The 24,626-nt window shown below is 41.4% G+C and overlaps 2 protein-coding genes across 4 annotated transcripts; both read left to right on the forward strand.

Moving 5' to 3' along the window:
- Nucleotides 1-521: 521 nt before the first annotated feature.
- On the forward strand, nucleotides 522-13,187 carry si:ch211-195b15.7 (synembryn-A). Of its 2 annotated transcripts, none has more exons than XM_023269016.3 (14): nucleotides 522-584; nucleotides 888-979; nucleotides 2,195-2,242; nucleotides 3,212-3,229; nucleotides 4,234-4,323; nucleotides 4,461-4,891; nucleotides 5,319-5,454; nucleotides 6,178-6,366; nucleotides 7,208-7,302; nucleotides 8,189-8,339; nucleotides 9,168-9,263; nucleotides 9,578-9,722; nucleotides 12,312-12,594; nucleotides 12,665-13,187. In XM_023269016.3, the coding sequence occupies exons 2-14, from the start codon at nucleotides 890-892 to the stop codon at nucleotides 12,861-12,863; spliced, it is 1,971 nt and encodes a 656-aa protein (XP_023124784.2). In that variant the 5' UTR covers nucleotides 522-584; nucleotides 888-889; the 3' UTR covers nucleotides 12,864-13,187. The 2 variants fall into 2 exon arrangements, with proteins under 2 accessions (XP_023124784.2, XP_054861309.1); XM_055005334.1 differs by having other exon boundaries at nucleotides 546-584; nucleotides 815-979.
- Nucleotides 13,188-13,342: 155 nt separating this feature from the next.
- Nucleotides 13,343-23,798, forward strand: unc119.2 (unc-119 lipid binding chaperone B homolog 2). Of its 2 annotated transcripts, XM_023269014.3 has the most exons (7): nucleotides 13,343-14,013; nucleotides 14,467-14,845; nucleotides 16,348-16,461; nucleotides 20,672-20,762; nucleotides 22,370-22,542; nucleotides 22,755-22,888; nucleotides 23,602-23,798. In XM_023269014.3, exons 2-6 carry the CDS (start codon nucleotides 14,626-14,628, stop codon nucleotides 22,877-22,879), a joined length of 723 nt encoding a protein of 240 aa, XP_023124782.2. In that variant the 5' UTR covers nucleotides 13,343-14,013; nucleotides 14,467-14,625; the 3' UTR covers nucleotides 22,880-22,888; nucleotides 23,602-23,798. The 2 variants fall into 2 exon arrangements, with proteins under 2 accessions (XP_023124782.2, XP_023124783.2); XM_023269015.3 differs by lacking the exon at nucleotides 22,755-22,888.
- Nucleotides 23,799-24,626: the final 828 nt, after the last annotated feature.

Raw genomic sequence — 24,626 nt, forward strand, 5'->3', positions numbered from 1 at the left:
TAAAATAATAATAATAATGTTAATAATAATTCCATCCCACAATAACAGAATCATATTTATGATCCAACCTGCTGAATGGATCAATAACAGAATTCCTATTAAAACCAGTTTAAGAGGCAGCAGGAAGGTTTATTTAGTTCTATTTAGTTTTTTTTTTTTTTAAAGGTTCTTTTCATTGTTTTGTTGTGACAATTATCTCATATAGAATCTGGTAGAATCCAAAGATGGTTCCAGAAATCTAAGTTTCTCCAAATGTCAAACAAGCGACACCTTAGAAATCAACCGATGTGTACTGATGGCAGAGATAATAATGGATATATAATAATAATTGATATACAACAACAATAATAATAATAATAGATTATTATTATTATTATTATTATTATTATTATTATTATTATTATTAGATGTATACTGGAGGTGGAACCCTGCAGGAGTCGGACGTTCTCCAGCTGTTGCAGGTGAACATAGCAGTAATTCCAGAGCTTAGGGAGGAGGAGAGGACTACAGACGGATTACTGAGGTTTATTTCATTGCTGAGCAGAAGCAGAAGCTGCTGGAGAGTTTTCCCTTCCTGACTACAGGTGAGTGAAATCTGAATTATGGATCAGTTAAAATGCTGTTAATGAAGCTGGTTAATAATTAATGACAGTTATAAAGTTATAAAGTCAGATATTTTAATTCTCTTTTAATCCAGTAATTCAGCTCATATGAAGATAAAAACAGGAAACTTTGTCAAATATGTTTGATTTCTTTTTCTAAGATAATATAAATATAATTCTGATTTAATCATTATTATTTCATTTATCTTTAGTAGATAAATACAGAATAATCCTCCAAACGATGTCATTTCCTTCCTTCCTCTTCTCTGGGATCTTCTGGTCCAGACATGGTGCTGGACATGGAGCAGATCATTGAGAACGTTCTCCAAGGAAACCAGGATGCCGTGCAGCTGCTCCTGGACGACTACAACACCCAGGTCTGCTTTACTGCACCTGCCGTTACCATGGAGACAGCAGTCAGTTGGATAAGTTAACGAGGTTCCGTCTCCTCTTGTCCACCTGCCGTTACCATGGACACGGCAGTCAGTTGACTGACTTAACGAGGTTCTGTCTCCGGTTCTCCACTGAAGCTCCTCCAGCTCACAGCGTTCAAACAAACTTTATCAGCAGGAACAGAAGCAACAGAACCAGATCAGTCATTAATGATCATATTTTAACAACCAGGAACAGGACCTTCTACAGCCCAGACTGAGGTTCCTTCAGGTTCTGTCCAGTGATAAGAAGAACTCGAGATGGTTCCAGAAGTTGTGAACTGACAGTAGTTACTTTAGTTCTAAGGTGTTTTCTGGAGGGTTCTGTAGTTCCACCTTTCTCTGGAAAATCCCACAAAGGTTCTGTTGGCTTCAGGACTCTGTTCAGGTCCTGGTTCCTCTTGGTTCTAGTGGAGAAGCTCTGCTGTGATGTTGTTCTTTAATGGTTCTCTGGTGGTGTTCTCAGTTGTCTTCATCTATCTACCCTAAACTATCTTCTCCAAGATCCATCAGGGTTCTGTTCATGTTCTGTAGCAAACGTTCCTCTGGACGTTTGGTTCCAAACAGTAATCTGGTGTTCTCATTCTGTGAAGTCACCCGCAGAGGAGGACTTTATGGAACGTTCCTCCATCTCAGAAGCTCTGATTTCCAGATATAACAGCTGTATCTGAACATTTGTTTTAGAACAAGATGGTGGAAATGAGGTTAAATATTGATGCGACTGCTTCACTGATGGTTTTTATCTCTGTGAAGACTCTCCATCAGATCCTTCAAGTTCTCTGATGGTTCTTCACCATGATGTAGATGGACTCAGTCCAGAAAGTTCTGCTGTCCACAGCTCGTTGTAGAACCATGTTTGGTTGGAATCACAGTTTATTGATCACAGCTGGATTCACTTTGGTTCTCTGAGGTTCTGCGTTGAGGAACTTTGGTTGTTCCGACTCTCCTGAGCTCAGACGTAGAACCTTTACTGAGAGCTGCTGCAGTTAGAGATCCTCTACCAGATATTAGAGTATCTACTGTCACCACTGGAGTATCTCTGCTGTTATCACTACGACATGATGAAACATTCTGTTGGTTCTTTCATTCCAGATGTTTGATCCTCAGCCTTCTTATTGTCCAGTAATTAAATGTTGACCTGGTTTGTCCTCCATCCTCCAGAATGCAGAAAGTTTCTTCTTCAACACTAAAGAACAGGACAGGAAGAAGGTCAGTACCCTAAAGATCTGACATTTTACCTCCAGATGTGTCTGTTTTTCTTCTGCTGTTTTTATGCTAAACTCCTCCATTAATTCATCTGAAGCTAAAGACATCTGAGAAACATGTTTATGTAATGATTATGTAATGATCCTATAATGATCGTCTAATCTTCTCTGAGGTAATCGGCTTGTCAGTGAGTCTCAGTCGAACCTTCCAGCTGCTCTGAACTTTATTATTATCCTCCGTCCTAACGTTTCTGAATCACATCCTGTTCCACTGTTTCTCACTTTTAGTTCCAAATTAATGCAGTTCTTTTCTCATGCTGGAAGTCTAAAGCATTTATAGAACACTGAGAGGCCTTACAGAGGTTATTTATTACACTGCAGCATCTGTTCATATCTTAGCATTAGCATTAGCAGCCAGTAATAGTGCTTCATTAATACCATCTGTTCATAGCTTAGCATTAGCATTAGCATCACTAGCCCTAACATAGCCCATCTGTTTATGTGTCTCCTTCAGACTATTGATCGATCTCTCAATAATCATGTAATCAATAAAAGAACGTTAAAGTTCTGCTAACAGACAGGAAGTAGTGAACACATTTCTGACATTTCTTTAGTGTTTTTTAAAATAAATTCATATTTATTCTGGTCTCTAAAGCAGCTGTTCGGAGTTTCTGGTCGCTGAATGTTTCCTGATAATTAACATAATTAATGATGTTTAGTCCTGAATGTTTCCTGATAATTAACATAAATAATCATGTTAAGTCCTGAATGAATCCTGATAATTAATTAACATAATTAATCATGTTTAGTCCTGAATAAATCCTGATAATTAATTAACATAATTAATCATGTTTAGTTCTGAATGAATCCCATTAGGAACCAGATGAGTTCTGTGGATGTTCTAAACTGTTCTGTGTTTCTGCTGATGTTCCTCCTGAATCTCTGCTGCTGTTTCTGGATGAACCATCTGCAGCAGCAACAGCTGGAGGAGGTAAAGAACTATAAATAAATATTATTATAATGTTTAATAATTTTATGATTATAAATAATAATGAAGGTAAAGTACTATGAATAAATATTATTATAATGTTTAATAATTTTATGATTATAAATAATAATGAAGGTAAAGAACTATGAATAAATATTATTATAGTGATAAATAGTTTATAATATTGGAAATCGATAACTATATATAAATATTATTGTAGTGTTAAATAGTTTTATATTAATAAACAATGGAAGTAAAGAATTATATATAAATATTATCATAGTGTTAAATGGTTTATAATATTGGAAATAAATAACTATAAATAATAATTATTATACCGTTAAATAGTTTATAATAATGGAAGTGAATAACTATATATAAATATTATTATAGTGTTAAATAGTTTATAATAATGGAAGTAAATAACTATATTAAATATTATTATAGTGTTAAATAGTTTATAATAATGGAAGTAAATAACTGTATGAATATTATTATAGTGTTAAATAGTTTATAATAATGGAAGTAAATAACTGTATATAAATATTATTGTGGTGTTAAATAGTTTTATATTAATAAATATTGGAGGTAAATAACCAGAAGCTGCTGAGTTCACACTTCAAGAGGATTTATTCATCTGAATCACTCCAGTTTCCAGACAGACGCGAATCTTTCAAAGCTGCTTGGACTCTTCATGACTCAGGAACAGAAAATAATTCTACTGATTAATTCAATGCTTGCATTATATGAAATAATGCATAAAAGTAAAGTTCTAGTTCTGAATTAAAGCCTAAAAAATATACTATTTCTTTAAGTTGTCTTTCATCATAAATACAATACATAAAACCATGACAGTGTTTAATCATCTATAATAACTATGATGATGTTAAATAGTTTTATATTAACTATGATCATGTGAAATGTTTAAACATTTCTCTGCTCCATGAAGTGATGTTCTCTGATGTTCTTCAGGTCTTCGTTCTAACCCTCCTTGTTTCTGTCGACAGTTCAGGAAGAACAAAGTGAGGGATTATGATCCAGACTCTGGTTCTGATTCCGACTCAGAAAACGACCAACCTGACCTGGTCCTGCGGCAGGTAAACCTGATCCAGGTCCAGTCCGTTAGATCTGTGGTGTTCTCCGGTGTTTTATTCTGGAGTTTAGTTCCTTTCTCCTCCATCTGGACCTTCTCAGTCTCCTCCTCTCTAACTTCTCCCTCTTCATTCTTCTGCAGCGTCTGGCTGCGGCGCTGCTGAGCTTCATCAGTAATCAGCTCCAGCCCGCAGTTTTACAGGTTTGCCTTCACACTCTGCGGATCCTGTCCCGGGATCGGAGGGCCCTGGGGCCCCTGGTCTCTGACGAGGCCCTCTTCATCCTGGCTCAGCTGGGAGGCATCGGCCTGCAGGGAGGAGCTGAAGACTGGTCGGCTAGAGGAGCAGCGAGCGGCTGGATGGATGCTCCTGTCGAGATTTCTGCCTCCAGCGGCTCCATCCATCGCTGTGGAGGAGGTCCGGTGGTGCTGCTCCGAGGAAAGAAGGATTCCTGGACGGGAAGCAGCGAGGAGCCAGAGGAGGACTGGGAGGTGTCCAGGAAGGAGGCCATCAAAATCCTGTGTAACGTTGTCTACAACAGCTCTCAAGCTCAGGAGAGAGCCAGCGCCCTCAGGTGGCTGGAAGATGACAACCAGAAGAAAACTCAGCTGATGAGCCTTTTAGCCAACCCAAACCCAAATCCTAACCCTAACCCAACCCTAACCCTAACGTTAACCTTAACCTTAACCCTAACTCTGACCTTAACTCTAACCCCAATCCTGAAGTCTCACAGCTACTGAACCTCTCTAACCTTAACCCTAACTTTGACCCTAACCTCGGCAGACACCACCAGGGCTGGACTCAAACAGCTGAACCAGTTTCAGTTTATTGCAGTTCACCAGTAAACTCTTGATAAAATAAGCAGAGTTTAAATGTCCTAGAATCATTCCTTTCCTCATAGTTCAGAATATTCTCCATTAACTGCACGCATCAAAGTTTACCTCCAAGTGTCCACTGATGTTAGAATCCTGGTCTGTAACATCTATTGCTGTTCCTTGAAGGCTTCTGCAGGGTTTGTGGGAGAACCTGAAGCAGGAGATCTGCAGCAGCGAGCCGCCTGGTGGACAGTTTTACCGGCTGAGACTCCTCTTCCTTCTGACGGCACTGAGGCCAGAGCTCAGGATGCAGCTCAACCAGGTAGGACAGGAAGTAATTATTACCTGAAACTCAACCAGGTAGGACAGGAAGTAACTATTATCTGGAGCTCAACCAGGTAGGACAGGAAGTAATTATTACCTGGAGCTCAACCAGGTAGGACAGGAAGTAATTATTATCTGCAGCTCAACCCAAATGAATCTCAGGAAGTCACTAAATTAGACCAAAGTCTCCATATTTTCCTCTAATTTGACCATAGAGCTGAAGTTACTTCACTCTGTAGAGACCTGACAGTAGTAGCGCTGCCTCTGATCCCATTAGCATTAGCATTACAACATCAGAATAATTAGAATAGAATAGAATAGAATAGAATAGAATAGAATAGAATAGAATAGAATAGAATAGAATAGAATAGAATAGAATAGAATAGAATAGAATAGCCACTTTACTGTCAACCAGAACATACACTAGTTGGTGCACATTATGACTGAAATTTCAATGCAAAAAGCTTGCCATTGGACTGATAAAAAACAAAAACAAAAAAATGATTCTAAATATATCTAAATAGTCCCTATATATTAGAATAATTAGACTAATCATTATATATTAGAATAATTACAACAATAATTAGCACTAGAATAATCAGAATAATCACGGTATATTAGAATAACTAGAATAATCACCAGATATTCTAATAATGACAGTAATTATGAGATGTTCTAATAATTAGAACCATCATTGTCTCGGTAACGCTGCCCCCTGCAGGATCGAGGTGTGCTGGTGCTGACCAGAGCTCTAGAGCGCCTCCTGGCTGTCAGGTTTGCTGACCGATACGAGGTTCTGACCGACGTCTCACTTCCTCCCGTCTCCAAGAAAACGTCCCAGGAAGTCATCGAGATCCTCAAAACCCTGTTCAACATTGCCCAAACGTTCCACAGGCAGGAACCAGACGAGGTGAGAACATCAGAACCTATCAGGTGGTTTAGGGTTCTTCAGGAGAACTTCACTATGTTTAATTCCTGATATTTCATCTGTAGCTGTGGTTCTCCTGGACATCAGTAGGACTCACTAATGTGTGAACATATCCAGAACCCACTGGTCCACCTCCAGGCTCCTGCTGGGAGATCTGAGGAGCTTCAAGGACAGATTTAGGTCTCCTCATAGGAGACATTAATGGATTCTAGGAGGTTCTAAGGAGACATTCATGGCATCTCAGAACCTCCTGACTCCTACCAGCTGTGAGAGCAGAACAACTCATCCTGGTTGGTTGTCTTCAGGACCTTACTGTTAGTCAGACCTGGAGGGGAAAGTCCTCCAATGTCCTCAGATGAACAACCTGCTGGTGCTCTGGTCCATCACTGATCAGCCAAACTCTACACCTCCACAGCAGGTAGAACATCAAGCTGATACCTGAGGTACCTGCTTCACTCAGGATTTAACAGAGGAAACCACAGGACATCCCATAATACCCAGAGCTCTCCTGATGTCCATGAGGATCTGTTCTGTGGAGCTTTTAGTTTTCCAGCTCTTCCTCCACATTCCGCAGCTCAGAACTGATTTAAACTCTCCATGTCTGCTCACATCTTTCATCCACTACACCTTTAACAGTCTGTGTTTTATTACTATTATTATTATTGTTATATTAGAATATAGTTTAGTACAGTGTATTCTATTCTATTCTATTCTATTCTATTCTATTCTATTCTATTCTATTCTATTCTATTCTATTCTAGTACAGTACAGTATAGCATAGAACAGTATAGTATAGAATGTAAAGCAGCTTTGTGTTTCTCAGGAGGAAGCTGCTCTCTATCGCCACCTGGCTGCTGTTCTCCGTCACTGCCTGCTGCTGTCCTGTGAAGGAGACGATGTGAAGGAGGAGCTCCAAAGGTCAGACTGCTCTATGAAGCTCTATGAATATTTATGAAGCTCCATGATGTTCTATGAAACTTTATGAAGCTCTATGAATCTTTATGAAGCTCTATGAAGCTTTATGAATATTTATGAAGCTCTGTGAAGCTCTGTGAAGCTTTATGAAAGTCTACGAAGCTCTATGAAACTATGAAGCTCTATGAAACTATGAAGTTCTATGAAGCTCTGTGAACCTTTATGAAGGTCTATGAAGCTCTATGAAACTATGAAGTTCTATGAAGCTCTATGAAGCTTTATGAAGGTCTATGAAGCACTATGAAACTATGAAACTATGAAGCTCTATGAAACTATGAAGTTCTATGAAGCTCTATGAAGCTTTATGAAGGTCTATGAAGCACTATGAAACTATGAAACTATGAAGCTCTATGAAACTATGAAGCTCTATGAATATTTATGAAGCTCTATGAAGCTCTATGAATATTTATGAAGCTCTATGGATATTTATGAATATTTATGAAGCTCTGTGAAGCTTTATGAAGGTCTATAAAGCTCTATGAAACTATGAAGTTCTATGAAGCTCTGTGAAGCTTTAGGAAGGTCTGTGAAGCTCTATGAAACTATGAAGCTCTATGAAACTATGAAGTTCTATGAAGCTCTGTTAAGCTTTATGAAGGTCTATGAAGCTCCATGAAACTATGAAGTTCTGTGAAGCTCTGTGAAGCTGTATGAAGGTCTATGAAGCTCTATGAAACTATGAAGCTCTATGAAGTTCTATGAAGCTCTATGAAGCTCTGTGAAGTTCTATGAAGCTCTATGAAGCTCTGTGAAGCTCTGTGAATTACATGAAACAGGAGGAGGTTTATCTGGACGAGCTTCTAACATGATGATGCTTTGTGGCCCTCAGACACACCATCAACCTGCTGTCAGCACTGCCTCTCACCTGTCTGGACGTCCTGCTGTCCGTCCGGCCCGAGCAGACATCTCACCAGTGGGGGGGAGTCAACATGGACTGTGTCCACTCACTGCTGCTGTTTATGGACCACCGGCTGACCAGGGTGGGTGATTAAACTTGACCAGAACCAGCTGCTTCATCAAACCACTGAATAAAATCCTTCCTCTATCAGCTGATGAATAAAACATGACGGATCTCCTCCATCTGCTCCTGATGCTCCTGAACATCATCCTTCTCCTCTGCAGTAGAACAACCAGAACCTGTCCTGGTGATGCTGAGGCTTTAATTCCTGCAGGACTCCAGCTGTTTCTGGGGTTTTCTCCTCGTTTAAATGATTTTTCCTGCTTCTGTCCTGGTACCACAGGATGTTGTTAGATCTTCAGAAAGACTGGAAGGAAGGACAGCTGATAGTTTACTGGTTCAGGTTTTAATGTGTTAAAGTAACTTCTGGTCTCCTTCATGATTTGGAACAAACAGGACATACAGAAACAGTCCTGTCTGTCTGGTAAATATGTCCTGAACTCCTGGAAAATAAGCAGCTGAATTTTTCTCTTTTGGTTCAATTTGTTCTGTATTTATTAAGGCTGATGGTTTATTCTGTATTTATTAAGGCTGATAGTTTATTCTATATTTATTAAGGCTGATGGTTTATTCTATATTTATTAAGGCTGATGGTTTATTCTATATTTATTAAGGCTGATAGTTTATTCTATATTTAAGCTGCTGGTTGGTTTGCTGACAGTGATGATGATCAGTCTGGATAGAATCTAATCTTTGTCACTGAGAGATGTCACATGTTTGGTCTTTAAACCTTCTTCAGTTCTGGAATGAGTATGAATTGCCTTAATATAATAATAATATCTGAATAATATGTAATTACTAAGTTAAATAATATATTTAATATTTACCTGTAATGTTTTTCTGTCCTCAGGGTCAGAAGCTGAAGGAGAAACTGATTCCTGTCCTGACCCTGCTGACTGAAAGTTCTCGAGTTCACCGGGAGACGCGCCACTTTTTACGGCAGAAGGTGAAACATCTCCTCACGTTTAATATCTGAGTGTCTCTGGAACCTCCTCTGGCCGTCTGCTGACAGGATTTAAGGTCTCACACAGCGTTTCCATTAATGTCATGATGAAAGTTCTTCAACATTTTGGTGATTTTTCCAAACTCAGCTGTGAATCAGAACCTGGACCTGATCTTCTGTGATGCTGTTCTGAGATCAGTTCCAGTGTTGAACCAGAATCCAGCTCTCAGTAGATGCTGTCAGCAGCAGATGACCTCAGTGAGGGTTAGGGTTAGAACCCCTGATCTTCAGACTAAAGGGTTCTTCTCACCTCCCAGATCTTACCTCCTCTGAGGGACGTTGGCGTCCGACCTGAGCAGGACGGTTCTCTGAGAGGACAGCTGGTCCGACTCATGACCCACGTGGATACAGATGTGAAGCATTGTGCTGCTGAGCTGCTGTTTGTTCTGTGCAAAGAGAACGGTACGATTCAGACCAGCTCTGTCCTTGAGAACAAAAGGTTTATAATCAGTGCAGCTGATGATGGATGATTCTAGGTCCTGCTGAGGATAGATGATTCTAAGTCCTACCGATGATAGATGATTCTAAGTCCTACTGATGATGGATGATTCTAAGTCCTACTGATGATGGATGATTCTAAGTCCAACTGATGATGGATGATTCTAAGTCCTACCGATGATAGATGATTCTAAGTCTTACTGATGATAGATGATTCTAAGTCCTACCGATGATAGATGATTCTAAGTCCTACTGATGATGGATGATTCTAAGTCCAACTGATGATGGATGATTCTAAGTCCTACCGATGATAGATGATTCTAAGTCCAACTGATGATGGATGATTCTAAGTCCTACTGATGATAGATGATTCTAAGTCCTACTGATGATGGATGATTCTAAGTCCAACTGATGATAGATGATTCTCAGTCCTACCGATGATAGATGATTCTAAGTCCTACTGATGATGGATGATTCTAAGTCCAACTGATGATAGATGATTCTAAGTCCTACCGATGATAGATGATTCTAAGTCCTACTGATGATGGATGATTCTAAGTGCTACTGATGATAGATGATTCTAAGTCCTACTGATGATGGATGATTCTAAGTCCAACTGATGATAGATGATTCTAAGACCTGCTGATGATTGATGATTTTAAGTCCTACTGATGATGGATGATTCTAAGACCTGCTGATGGTTCTGTCTGACAGGTGAAACTCTGAACACGTTAGTTTTAAACAGAGGCAATGAACACAGACTGAATGTTTGGCTGAAACCCAGTTCCTCCTGATAACCTGCAGCAGTGTTTATTCCTGATCAGTTTAATGGACCGGCTGGAACAGAACATCTGATCAGCTGATTGATTATTTATTTATTTGTTTGTTTGGTAGGGACCGTGCACATTAATGAATGCCCATTTATTCAGCAATGAGTGTAAATATGGCGGATTATAGCACAATGCTAATTTACATCCGCAGTCCCCAAGAAAAAATACGACATATCAATGATACATAAAACAATAAGTCACAATAAAAGCACATTGCAAAAAGAAAACATAACAGTGAAACATACAATAAAACATAGGAAAATAGGTCACAATAAAAAGACAATAGTTGACAATAAAAGGCAATAGGTCAAAATAAAAAGACAATAGTTCACAGTAAAAAGGCAATAGGTCACAATAAAAAGACAATAGTTCACAATAAAAAGGCAATAGGTCAGAATAAAAAGACAATAGTTCACAATAAAAAGGCAATAGTTCACAATAAAAAGACAATAGTTCACAATAAAAAGGTAATAGGTCAAAATAAAAAGACAATAGTTCACAATAAAAAGGCAATAGGTCAAAATAAAAAGACAATAGGTCACAATAAAAAGACAATAGGTCACAATAAAAAGACAATAGTTCACAATAAAAAGGCAATAGGTCAGAATAAAAAGACAATAGTTCACAATAAAAAGGCAATAGTTCACAATAAAAAGACAACAGTTCACAATAAAAAGGCAATAGGTCAAAATAAAAAGACAATAGTTCACAATAAAAAGGCAATAGGTCAAAATAAAAAGACAATAGGTCACAATAAAAAGACAATAGGTCACAATAAAAAGGCAATAGTTCACAATAAAAAGACAATAGTTCACAATAAAAAGACAATAGGTCAAAATAAAAAGACAATAGGTCACAATAAAAAGGCAATAGTTCACAATAAAAAGGCAATAGGTCAAAATAAAAAGACAACAGTTCACAATAAAAAGGCAATAGTTCACAATAAAAGGTCAGTAGATCGCAATAAAAGGACATTACAAAGTGTACACAAAGAAGTTATAGGTCAGTGGTTACAGCATTGGTTCACTTTCATCCACTGTTTAAGGTGAGATTTGAAAGTTGCTAACGTGGGACGCTCCCTAATGGAGAGTGGAAGACTGTTCCAGATCTTGCTGGCTTCACAGAAAGAACGTTTTGTCCAAAGGCTGTTTTTGTGTGTGGGACGTCCTAGTCCCCTGGAGGTCCTGGTCCTCAAACCGCTATGAGTCCTTCTTTTCATGAAGTCAGACATGGGGGGCGGGGGAGTCCATGGAACATCTTGTAGATCAAACAAGCACATTTAAAATTTTAAATTCTCAAAGCTCAATAGGTTGTGCTTCTCTAAGATATTACAGACATGATATGACATTGGTTTTCTGTGGAATTCTTTTAATGATTTTTTAAAAAGCGATGTATCATGTATTTACACCTGTCAGCCACCAACATGGTCTGCAGTATTCAATGTGTGATAATATCATGGAATTAGAAACATGTCAGCAGCACCAAGTGTTATGAAAGGTCTAATTTGTCTAAAATTGTTCATGTTGAATTTCACTGTATTAGATATTCTTTTAATGTGACTCTTGAAACACAGGGTGGAGTCAAGAGTCACAACAAGATATTTGAATTCAGGGACAATTTCTAGTTCCTGTCCTCCCAAATTAGAGCCTGTCCTGGTCATAGCAGCGTTTTAGACTCTTCTCAGTGAGATCAGAGGTGATGAATCTGTCCTGTACCTCCACAGTCAGCCGGTTCGTTAAATATACGGGTTATGGAAATGCTGCCGGGTTGCTGGCGGCTCGAGGCCTGTTGAATGGCCGGCGGGCTTCAGGAGACGGCCTCTACGCTGCTCGCTACTCCAGCGACTCGGACTCAGACACGGAGGAATACCGGGAGGCCAGAGCCAGGATCAACCTGGTGACGGGTCGGGTGGAGGCGGAGCAGCCGGACCCGATGGAGGGGATGACGGAGGAGGAGAAGGAGCAGGAGGCCCGATACCTGATCAGCATGATCAACCGGCTGTCACGGTCAGAGCTCAGCAAACATCACGGCTCTCTGGTGCTCAGTCCTGCTTTAATCACTGCTTCTCTGCTGCAGGGAGCAGATCATCCAACCCATGGGCGTCACCGCTGAGGGCAGACTGGCTCCGCTGTGGGCTCCGATGAGAGGAAGCCCTCTGGAGGACGAAGAGGAGGAGGAGGAGGAGGAGGAGGAGGAGGAGGAGGAGGAGGAGGAGGAGGAGGAGGAGGAGGAGGACTGGGAGCCGGAGGGGAGGAAGGACCAGCCAGTAGAGTAGAAGCATGGAAACAGGATGTCATGTAGTCCTGCTATTCCTACAACACTGGTTCTAGCTGGAATCCCTTCAGTTTTAATCAACGATATAAACGAGACGATCTGAAATAAACACTTCAGAGGATCCATCCAATCACAGCTGTTAGTTAGAAATAGAACCAGTTCAGATCTTTTCCTCCAGCTTCACAGTGAGCTGCTTTCATCTCATTTTTTAGTAAAACTCTGAGCACTTTTTAGGAGGAATCTGTTGTTTCACAGAAATCTCTGCTTTGTAAACTTCTAGATTTCATCTCATCAAACAAATTAAAATGAAACCTGCTAAAAATGAGCATTGCAACTTATTCTATCATATTCTACATGTCAGTAACAGATATAAGAACATAAACGAATATAATATCATTCTATCATATTCTTTATTTCTCTAACAGCTACATGTAGATCCTGAGATCAGTTCCAGTTCATTGTTTGTGAATATGAGGGATAATAATCTACACTGATGTGTGATCAGACTGTTTCTATGGTGATATGGGTACAGATGCATTAATTCTGCCCTACAGACGTCAAAAAGCTTCGCTGCTTTGGTTTTGTGGCTGAGAAGGATTCCTGAATCAGTGTGAAGAGCTTCTGATCTGAGCTCCGCTGAGGTTTGCAGATGTTTAAAATAAATGAAGCTGATTTACTCAGACTGAAGGAAACAGAAGTGTTCATGTCAGACGAAGTCAAGGGGAAACCATGAAATCTGGTCTCCTTTGGACTGGAGTCTGGGAAGTTAGAGAGATGAAGTAGAACAGGAAAGTTTAATAAAAATCTGTGAAGACAAAGTAAAACAAAACAGAAACCAGACTAACAAGGGGAACACAAAGAACTCAGATAAAACCCGATGAACTGTTGGAGAACAAACAGAAGCAGCAGAATGATCAGAGGAACAGATGAAAGAACGAGAGGATTAGATCAGACAGAAATGAACAATCAACGATGTAAAGAGTCTGAGCTTTCTCCGGATCAACACATGAACCTGGATGCAGCAACTCAGAGCTTCAGCTACAAGATGGTCAGAAAGATGAGAACAAACGAGGAACTTCAGGAGTGAAGCAACCTGCACGATTCCAGAGATGTTTGAAGGAAAGTCTGATGACAGAGGTTTTATCCTGGAGGTAAGAATGTCCTCTCACTACCAAGCCCACAGGAAGAAACTGGACCAGAGAATTAACATTTATCCACTGGAGAAGTTTAGCATTTATCCACTGGAATAAACTGTTAGCACTTTGTTAAAGCAGCTGTCAGATCCTGTTTTTATTCAGTGAAGAGCTTTGGTCTTTGGTTTGACAGGTCTTTGGTTTATCAGGTCTTCGGTTGGTTTGAGGCCGACCGCAGCATCTTTACATCAGCTCTAATGTTCTGAGGTCTTTATGTTTATTAAAGGTTTGATTGTTGCATTAAAGTTTTATATTTGGTCAAAAATACTGAAATGATTTCACAGGTTTTTATCTGTTAAAAACTCTGTTGTTCTTCTGTTCCTAATGTGCCTTTCCTGTGTTTCCTAATGAATAGAAGAACTATTCGGCTCTCCACGTATAAAACCATTATTTTCCTTCTGCACTGCTTAGTTCTTGGACCATCCTGTGACGCTGTATGAGAGCAGATTAATCACCAAATCCAGACTGACATAATCAGTCCAGACACCAGCCGACCCGTGGATTATTTCCTCTGCAGCTTTATTTGACTCACTTTGCAAACAGACCTTGAAAAACTGAACCTGGAGCTTCATGATGGAGAATCTGGAGGAGGAACCGGCAGAAACCTGGGACAGCAGAGCAGAGCAGGAAGAGGAGATGTTGGTCGGTGAAGGTCTGGAGGACTGGAATGGATTTATCTCAGGAGGAACCGGTGGAGGTGAAGCAGAGGAAGAAGATCTGGTTACTGAATGGAGACCTGGAGAACCTGTCCGTCCACAACATGTCCTAAAGCTGAACAGCTACACTAAAGGTGAGTCTCAGACCGGTTTACTGTCGTCTGGAACATAGAAATAAGAAGCATGATGTGACTAGACACATCTGTACAGTTTACTGGTACATACCTCCTCACATTAGTGATCTACATACCAGATACATGCTGACTACATGCTACATGCTAATCTTAACATCTACATACCAGATACATGCTGATTACATGCTACATGCTAACCCTAGCCATTTACATACCAGATACATGCTGACTACATGCTACATGCTAACCCTAACATCTACATACCAGATACATGCTGACTACATGCTACATGCTAACCCTATCCATTTACATACCAGATACATGCTGACTACATGCTACATGCTAATCTTAACATCTACATACCAGATACATGCTGACTACATGCTACATGCTAACCCTAGCCATTTACATACCAGATACATGCTGACTACATGCTACATGCTAACCCTAACATCTACATACCAGATACATGCTGACTACATGCTACATGCTAACCCTATCCATTTACATACCAGATACATGCTGACTACATGCTACATGCTACATGCTTGAGGTGGTTGAGATGGAAGACTTCAACTATAAAACTCTTCAATCACGTTTCATATAAACTGCAGATTTTTAGATTAACAGTAATAGCAAAGATTAAAACGCTTTAATGAAGAATTGAGCTGCAACACTGGAAAGGAGTTCCAGAGGATTAAAGCTCACGTTGATTAAACACGTTAGGTTTTAACCATGAAAATATCATCTTCATGTCCTTAAATGTCCCAGATCTGCTGTCAGCCTTTAGGATCAATTCATGCTTTCTGCCTCCACAAGCTTCAGGCGATGTCATCACACCTGAACTCACCTGGAAAACCCTCCACAGAGCTTTGGTACGAGGAGATTCTCAGAAGGAGATTCTCTGGCAGAAACACTTTCAGTGTTAATAGAGTTACAGAAGCTGCTGTTTAGTTTGAACCTGATTCTGTTGATGGACTTCAAACATGGTGGGAAATGAAAAATGTGCTCACTGAGCTCGACACGCTTTGGTAATATGTGGTAATATTTGGTCAAATCTGGTCATATGTGTTAATATTTACTATCTGTCCTGTCAGTAGCTGCTGTGTTTTTCTATGTTCTGTAGAACTCTGACCCGTCTGCTGTAGTTTTAACAAAATGTACAGATAAATAATCAGCTCCCATAAAACCAAACTCTCCTCACAGCCACCAGAATATTAGAGGAGAAGTCAAAGTCTTTCTGCCAGGATTAATGGATTTAGAGACACCTACTGAAAGAACCAGGAAGCAGAAATAAAGATGTTAGAAGCGTCTGGTTTGCATTAAATGTCACATTAATCGGCATATTATTCATGTTGGCTGAGCCTGACTTTAAATCCTGAAGATATCCCCATAAAAGCCTCCAGAGATGACAGTCCTTCAGCTTCACCAGCTTCAGTATGTAGATTTACTGCTGTAGTTCCACTGATAGACTTCATTCCTGTGCTGTTGCTGTGTGACAGACTACCTGTGCTCACCTGAGGACAACGTCTACAATGTCAGCTTCTCTCGCTTCAAGATCAGAGATGTGGTCAGCGGAGCCGTCATCCTGGACATCAAAAAACTCCAACCAACTGGTACTTTTACCTTGATTCATCAAAAAGATGTAAAGTTCAACATCCCAGCAGTAGTACTAGCAGTACTAGTAGTATTAATACTAGTTCTGCTAGTAGTATTACTGCTGGGATGTAAAGTACTAGTAGTATTAATACTAGTACTACTAGTAGTATTACTGCTGGGATGTTAAGTACTAGTAGTATTAATACTAGTACTACTAGTAGTATTACTGCTGGGATGTAAAGTACTAATAGTATTACTGCTGGGATGTTAAGTACTAGTAATATTTCTGCTGGAATGTAGTACAACGGTAATCCTCAGAGAATCAATCAATCAATCAATCAATCAATCAATCAAAAATTTATTTGTAGAGCACTTTCCAACAACATAGAAGAAGACCAAAGTGCTTTCCAGACAGAATAATAAACAAAACAATGCAGTTTTTGATTACTATAAAACCATAAAACCCATAAAAACACAAAACTAAGAAAAGCATAAAACCATAAAAACCATAAAACAGTCCTAAGATTCAACAGCACGTCTAAATAAATAGGTTTTCAATCTAGACTTAAAAAGCTGCAGGTTGGTAATAACGCGGAGCTCCAGTGGGAGTGCATTCCAGAGTCTTGGGGCGGCTACAGCAAAGCATCGATCATCCCACTGCTTATATCAGGACCTGGGCACGTCCAGCACCATCTGCGTGGACGACCGGAGGGCTCTACTGGGGCGGTGGATGGTTAAAAGCTCCGATATATATAAAGGAGCTAGGCCATGAAGGGCTTTAAAAACAAATGTTAAAATTTTAAACTCGATACGATGATGGACCGGGAGCCAATGGAGGGTGGAGAGGATGGGGGTGATGTGAGTGTGTCTGGATGTGCGGGTTAACAGACGGGCAGCTGCATTCTGAACCAGTTGTAGTCGACGGAGTGAAGATTGTGTGACACCAAAATAGAGAGCATTACAATAATCGATACGAGAACTGATAAAAGCGTGTATGGCTTTCTCCAGGTCATGCTTAGAAAGGAAGGACTTCACCTTGGTGAGGAGACGTAGCTGGAAGAAGCTAGCCTTGACAACGGAAGCAATCTGTCTGCCAAATCTCAACTCGCTATTGAAAATGACTCCAAGGTTTTTTACTGTATTACTGACGGGGAAACTCAGCGGTGAACCGGACAGTATGTTGAGGTGCAGATCGGAGGGGGCAAAGAGGATATATTCAGTTTTACTTTTGTTCAGATGAAGAAAGTTCTGGGCCAGCCAGTGTTTAATATCCGATAAGCAGCTATGTAGAGAGTCCAGAGCAGATGCAGCATTGGGGAGCACAGGCAGATAGAGCTGGATGTCATCAGCATATAGGTGGGGAAAAAAAAGCATATAGGTGGAAAGATAGGCTATGCTTAGCGATGATGGCTCCAAGCGGCAGCATATATAATGAAAACAGAACTGGTCCAAGGATGGACCCTTGTGGCACCCCGGATGACAGCGAGGCAGGCAGAGATGAGTGATCATCAAGCATCACAGAGAAAGTCCTGTCTGTCAGGTAGGAGCTGAACCACTGGAGAACAGAACCCTGCAGACCAACATGACGAGCTAAACGAGAAATTAGTATGGAGTGGTCCACGGTGTCGAAAGCTGCTGTAAGGTCCAACATCACCAGGAGTACTGGCTTTTTAGTGTCCAGAGATTGTAAAATGTCATTGTGCACCTTAAGGAGAGCTGATTCTGTGCTGTGACGCGTTCTAAAACCAGACTGAAAATTTTCTAAAATACTGTTAGATTCCAGAAAAGGTTGCAACTGAATAAAAACAATCCTTTCTAAAACCTTAGATAAAAACGGCAAATGAGAGACCGGTCTAAAATTAGATAAAACAGCAGGATCAAGGTTGGCTTTTTTAAGAAGTGGTCTGACCACGGCATGTTTAAAGACAGCAGGGACAGATCCAGCACTAAGGCAGCTATTTATCAGGGCAAGCAGACAGGGGGCCACTGTATTAAAGACCTGTTTGAGCAGTTTAGCTGGAATAATGTCTAGGGGACAGTTAGTGGGTCTCACCCCCGAACCACTTCAGAAAATGCAGACAGGGACACAGGTTCAAACATATCAAAAACAGCAGAGGGTGCAGGAGGAATGTATGTATCAGCACCATGAGCATTACTGTCAATGCCCATCCTGACTGCAGCCACCTTGTCCACAAAATGTTGTAAAAACCTTTCACATGTAGATGCTGACACATTCATCAAAGCGCTTCCAGGGGGGCTGATTACAGACTGAATTTTGCTAAATAACACTCTGGGGTTGTTAGAGCTGGTAGAGATTATGTTAGACAGATATCCAGTTTTGGCCTCTTTCACTGCCTTTTGATAGTTAGCCCAACTCTCCCTCAGTATCTGCTGAGACACAAGAAGTTTATCTTTCCTGTACCGGCGCTCTGCCTGCCTACAGCACTGTCTGAGGGCTCGGGTGGTCTCATTGAGCCAGGGATCTGATCTGACTTTAGCAGATTTAGTCCTAAAAGGTGTAATAATGTCCAAAATGTCAGAGCAGGTGGAGTGAAAAAAGGAAATTAAATCATCTGAGTGAGGTGTAGAGGCCATACCAGCCTCTGTGTATAGGATGCTGTTCATAAAAGCAGTAGCAAACTGCTCAGCCATGGAGGAGGTGATGATCCGACGTTGACGGGCTGAAGCAGTAGGTCTAGGTGCAGGTGCAGGAGCTAAGAAATCCAACAGGATGGGGAGGTGATCCGAGATGCAGGTCTGGGATATTTCCCTGAGAGTAACAGAGTCCACAGGAGATCATAAGGTCCAGAGTGTGACCATCTGGTGTGTGGGGCCATTTACTGATTGTACCAGGTCAAAAGAGCTTAGGAGACCAAGAAATTCAGATGCAAATTGACTGGACGGACAACAAACATGAATATTGAAGTCTCCACAAATCAGCAGCTAGTCATATGCTGGTACGAACTCAGCTAGGAATTCAGAAAACTCCTGAATGAAATCCTTATTGGATTTTGGTGGTCGGTAGACAACAGCACATAGTACAGGGAAGGACAGCTCAAACCTAAATAACTGTAGCTCAAAGCTGGTGTAATGCTTTGGAGACATTGGGTGACAGATAAGAGTGTGTTTATACACAGTGGCCAGGCCTCCACCATGACCAGAGAGCCGTGGCGAGCTGAGATAGGAATAACCGGGGGGGAGGAGCTCAGAGAAGGTGCTGTTATCACCTGGTTTCAGCCAAGTCTCTGTCAGGAAACAAAAATCCAGATCGTGCGTGGAGATGAAGTCATTCACAACAAGTCTTATTTGCAAGCGATCGTGCGTTGAGCAGCTCTGTACGGACGGCCACGGGGCTCTCAGGCAGCAGGACAGCACGATGCAGTGGGCGGAGATTCCCTCGTGTGAATCCCCGGCTCCGGACTCTGACAGGCCGGCAACACGGAAGCGGGTGACCAACAGCGGGGTTAGCAGGACGCAGCCACCGGTAGCGAAACTGCAGAGAGCGCTGGATGTCGTAAACCGCACGATGACGTAACAAACTACTCCAGAGATGCCCAGGGTAATCCAAAGAACAGGTAGCCAGGTAAGCCCTGAATTTGACAGAGATCCCTCCTCTCTTTCCGCGTCTCCTGTCTCTCTTTTTGCGAAACAACACGCATTCAGGACGCCACAGGTACGGTGGTACAGATGTCAGGACAGGTGGAGGTGTCTTTGAATGTCCACTGCTGACAACGACAGGTAGATTATTCAGAGTCTCGGATCGTCAGCAGTGACAGGCGATCATAAATCAACAGCGACGTAGTAATTCGAGGGACAAGCAGTATAACCAGGAGAATCATTAACAAACTCAGCAGGGGTGGACGGCGAGCCATACACAGCGGCGCCATCTTGAATCTTCTGCTGCAGGATCCTTTCACCTGTCTCTGATGTGTTGAAGGTCTGAGGAACACCTGTAGAGTTGATTCTGCTGAAGCTATAAATGACTACAGAAGATTTGATGAAAATGTTCCTGAGTTCTCTCTGGATCTAAGGGTTGTTGTTGAACAGGAATGTTTCATTTCAGTCTGTTAACAGGTTAAATATTATCTGTAACTAACGTAAAACATGTCCTGGTACTGACTAAATACTGGACACGGACCAGAGCTGCATATTAAACATTTCAAAGAATCACTTTGTTCTTTTATCTTTTCCACATTTGTTCTGAAAGTTTCTCTTTATTTTTTCCAGAAATTCAGGACAGCATAGAACATGAAACCAACAGATTCATCCGGTATCACTTCTCTCCGGCGTTTCTGACCCTCAGAGAAATCGGAGCTACGTGAGTCTGACTTTACTCTAAGAAAAACTAATAAAATAAAATGATGTCTTTGCTTTCCACACCTATCCACACTTCCATGAAGGTTTTAACTTCACACTAACAAGTTGGTAAAAGAAGAAATCATCAGTTTATTTAAATGTTTTAAAGACATCTGGAGCTTTGATGACGAACACAGTTAAACACAAAGTCCGGATAAAGATGACCAATGTGACTCTAATATTCACAGAAAAGGTTCTACTTTGGTTCTCTCAGGGTTCAGTTTAAGCAGAGCAGCACTACAAGATATATATAGATTCAGGATGGATGGATGGATGATGGATGGATGGTTGATGGATGGTTGATGGGTGAATGATGATGGATGGATGGATGGATGGACGGACGGACGGATGGATGGAAGGATGGACGGATTGATGACGGATTGATGTTTGGACTTCATTGTCTGGCTTCCTGGCTGCGTGGGGCCGTTGGCCCCCTCGGGGGAGGGGGGGAGGGGGGGCGGGTCGGGTGGTGGGGTGGGGGGTACGGTGGGGGCTGGGGTGGGCGGGGTTGGGGTTTGGGTGGCGGGTGGGTCCTCGTGCCCCGGGCCGCCTGGGTCGGTCTTGGTGCGCTGGGGGTGTCGGTAGCTGCTCCCTCTTGTTCTCCGGGTTTGCGTCGTTCACGGTGGCCCCGGTGGCTCTCTGGGGGTGCCGCCCTGTGGCTCCTACGGCCCGGGGGGAGGGGTGCCCTGTTGGCTTGGCCCTGCCTTGCCGTGATTGCTGTTCTGGGCTTCGGGGTTCTTCACACTTGCTTGTTTGATCAGGTCTCGCCAGCTACTGCCGAGTCCCATTTCAGTGAATGATGGGACCCACCAGAATGTGCTGAGAATCTCTCCAGAGTCTCTACCCTAAACTCATTCTCTCCTTCACTGGTATCCTCTTCTGGCCTATTCTATTCTATACCATCAAGACATCCACAATTATGGTGCTCAGTACCGTTTGTTTAATTATTTATTTATTGAATCTCTTTTTCTTTTGTGTTGGTTTGGTTTTCTTTTCTTTTTTCAAAATTTTTTTTTATTTTTATTGATGGACAGTTAGTAGTTGGGAATAACACACCACCTTACAATCTTTAATTGCAATAGCACCGCCTGTTAATTTCTATCCCTGTTCGTCCTGTTCGTCCTGTCCAGCACTGCCCTCCCTGGCTCATAATAGGGAATTCTAATAAAGAATGTCTGCTTAGCTTTCAGGGAGGGCTGGTGATGGTCACACACATGCACTAAATATTAAAATATTTGGCTGCAAGACTAAAATATGCATCAATCTCATACAATGTTGACACCTCTTTTGTGGAGCTAAACAATGAGAACAAATGCAGACAAAAAAAGGATGGATGAATGGATGATGGATGGATGGTTGATGGATGGTTGATGGGTGAATGATGGATGGATGGATGGATGGATGGATGGATGGATGGATGATGGATGGATGAATGCATGGACGGACGGACGGACGGATGGATGGATGGATGGAAGGATGGACGGATTGATGACAGATTGATGTTTGGACTTCATGTTCTGGACGTTGAAGTGTGAGTCTCTCTGAGCTGATCAGGTGATCTTCTCCCAGGTTGGAGTTCACGGTCGGCAGCAAAGCTCTGAGCCGCTTCCATCTCATCGAGAGGCATTTCTACAGAAACCTGCTGCTGAAAACCTTTGACTTTGAGATTGGATTCTGCATCCCACACAGCAGAAACACCTGCGAGCACATCTACTGCTTACCGGACCTGGACTCAAACATCGGTACCGTTAAACTGTCCTTAAAGTCTCCTCATGGTCTGCTGTCTGCTCTGTCTGAGAGCTGAAAACCTCCACATATCAGCTAGATATGACTTTAGAAGTCTCAGTCTAGAACTCCAGCTTTAAAAGAACCAAACCAAAATAAAGTTTAGTTTGTCATTGTCTGGAGTTTCATTGTGACTACTGCTGGACTCTTTGCTGTTTGTTCTCGTCAGTTGAGGAGATGATTAGAAACCCGTTTGAGACGCATTCGGACAGTTTTTACTTCGTCAACAACAAGCTGATGATGCATCACAAAGCCGAGTATTCGTTCACTGGAACCGACTCGTCCAGAGAATAGGAGCTGAAGGTAACCGGGTCGGATTTTAACATGGACGCAAACTCAGTAATCACATTACAGCTATTAACTACCTCCACAGTCTGCTACCCTAACCCTATCCCCCTAAACCCTAGCCCTAACCCTAACCCTAAAACCCTTACTAACTGCACCCTAACCCCAACCATATCCCCACCCCCTAAATCCAACCCTAACCCTAAAACTCTAAACCTTTACTAACCCCAACCATACCCCCACCCCCAAACCCTTGCCCTAAAGCCAACCCTAACCCTAAACCCTTACTAACCCCAGCCATACCCCCTAAACCCTAGCCCTAACCCTAAAACCCTTACTAACCATACCCTAACCCCAACCGTACCCCCACCCCCTAAACCCTTGCCTTAAATGCAATCCTAGCCCTAAAATCCTAACCCTAAACCCTTACTAACCCCAATTATACCCCCTAAACCCTAAACCCTGACTGGGAGGTCATGTGGATGTAAAGGAACTCTTTATTGATTACTGTTTGTAAGAAACTTTCTCATAACTGATGCTTTCGGTTGTAAAATGATCAATGTGAAACAAAAGAGAGACAAACAACAAAGTGAGTCAGATTCAGATCAGTGCTGTCATCTAACATCTGATAAGGATTGAAGAATCACACAAGAAAATTTCTGCAGATGAAATAAACCAAACATGAAACTATCGTCCATCAAATCACTTCCTGTTTCTGCTTCTTCCTGCAGACGATCAGTTTAACCTGAACAGGACTAGTTATGACACTAGAGCCGGTTAACCAGCTGCATGTTTGGACCATTTGAGAAGAACCACCAGGAACATGGAGAACATCCCAGAACCTTCCTGCTGTTAAACACTGGATTTAATTAAACTTCCACCCAAACACATGTGCAATGAAAAGTGAAATTAAAGGTGCTAAAGCCATCAGGAGGGTAATTATTTTATTCTCTATAGACTTTTACCTTAGAATGGTCAATTAGGAACCAATAAAGCAGAACAGGAACCGACAGCACCAGATGGAAATCAGAGGTTCTTCTTGTGCTTTAGAGACCAGAGCTTAGTATTTCAGAATATATATGATTGGATCACAATAAAACTAAACAACAGCAGTCAGAAGATATTAGAGACCAGAACGTCTCTCTAGCGCCACCAGCAGGTTCAACTGAGGCCTATATGTGGAGCTGAGGACGTTTCATTGAACTGACTTTCTTCATGCAGCTCATTTCTCTTTAGTATTTTTGGATCCTACTGTAGTCTTAATAACTGATTCTTATAAGTAAAGATCAGAATCAGAGAAACTAAACCGAGTTTTAAGACTTTAAACGGCATCAGGCTGAGAGGAAGCTGCTTCTCTCTCCTCCTGTCCTCTGACTGGTCCCTTCAGTCCCACCTGCTCCTCTGGTCTGACGCCTGATTGGACCAGAACCCAGATGTCCAATCAGAAGTGCTGCTGGTTTTAGTGTATTATCTCACCTGTGTGTCTGAGGTACTGATTTTGAAGCCTTTATTTTGGAAACGCAGCTTTGAACTTCCTGTTTCTAAGTTTATTTCAGGACTAAACCTGGAAACAGATTTCTGCTTTTCCTTTATTGTCATTTCACAGTGTTCAGCATACAGACATGTTTAAAGCAGTCAGAGATGTTTAAATATAAAATAAAAACGTGCAACTGAGGGACAGATTATTATTGGATGTATTAGAACTATAAAAACAGTAACTGATGTTGTACAAAGCTGAAGATAAATGAAAAATAAT

This window comes from Amphiprion ocellaris, chromosome 19, assembly GCF_022539595.1.
Source record: "Amphiprion ocellaris isolate individual 3 ecotype Okinawa chromosome 19, ASM2253959v1, whole genome shotgun sequence".
NCBI classification, from domain to species: domain Eukaryota; kingdom Metazoa; phylum Chordata; class Actinopteri; family Pomacentridae; genus Amphiprion; species Amphiprion ocellaris.

Bases quoted from the DNA above. Each gene is read 5' to 3' on its own strand.
- si:ch211-195b15.7 (XM_023269016.3), top strand. From the start codon at position 890: ATGGTGCTGGACATGGAGCAGATCATTGAGAACGTTCTCCAAGGAAAC. The intron at 4,892-5,318 runs GTGGCTGGAAGA...TGTTCCTTGAAG, and splicing joins GAGAGAGCCAGCGCCCTCAG to GCTTCTGCAGGGTTTGTGGG. The intron at 5,455-6,177 runs GTAGGACAGGAA...TGCCCCCTGCAG, and splicing joins TCAGGATGCAGCTCAACCAG to GATCGAGGTGTGCTGGTGCT.
- unc119.2 (XM_023269014.3), top strand. From the start codon at position 14,626: ATGATGGAGAATCTGGAGGAGGAACCGGCAGAAACCTGGGACAGCAGA. The intron at 20,763-22,369 runs GTGAGTCTGACT...ATCTTCTCCCAG, and splicing joins CTCAGAGAAATCGGAGCTAC to GTTGGAGTTCACGGTCGGCA. The intron at 22,543-22,754 runs GTACCGTTAAAC...TGTTCTCGTCAG, and splicing joins GGACCTGGACTCAAACATCG to TTGAGGAGATGATTAGAAAC.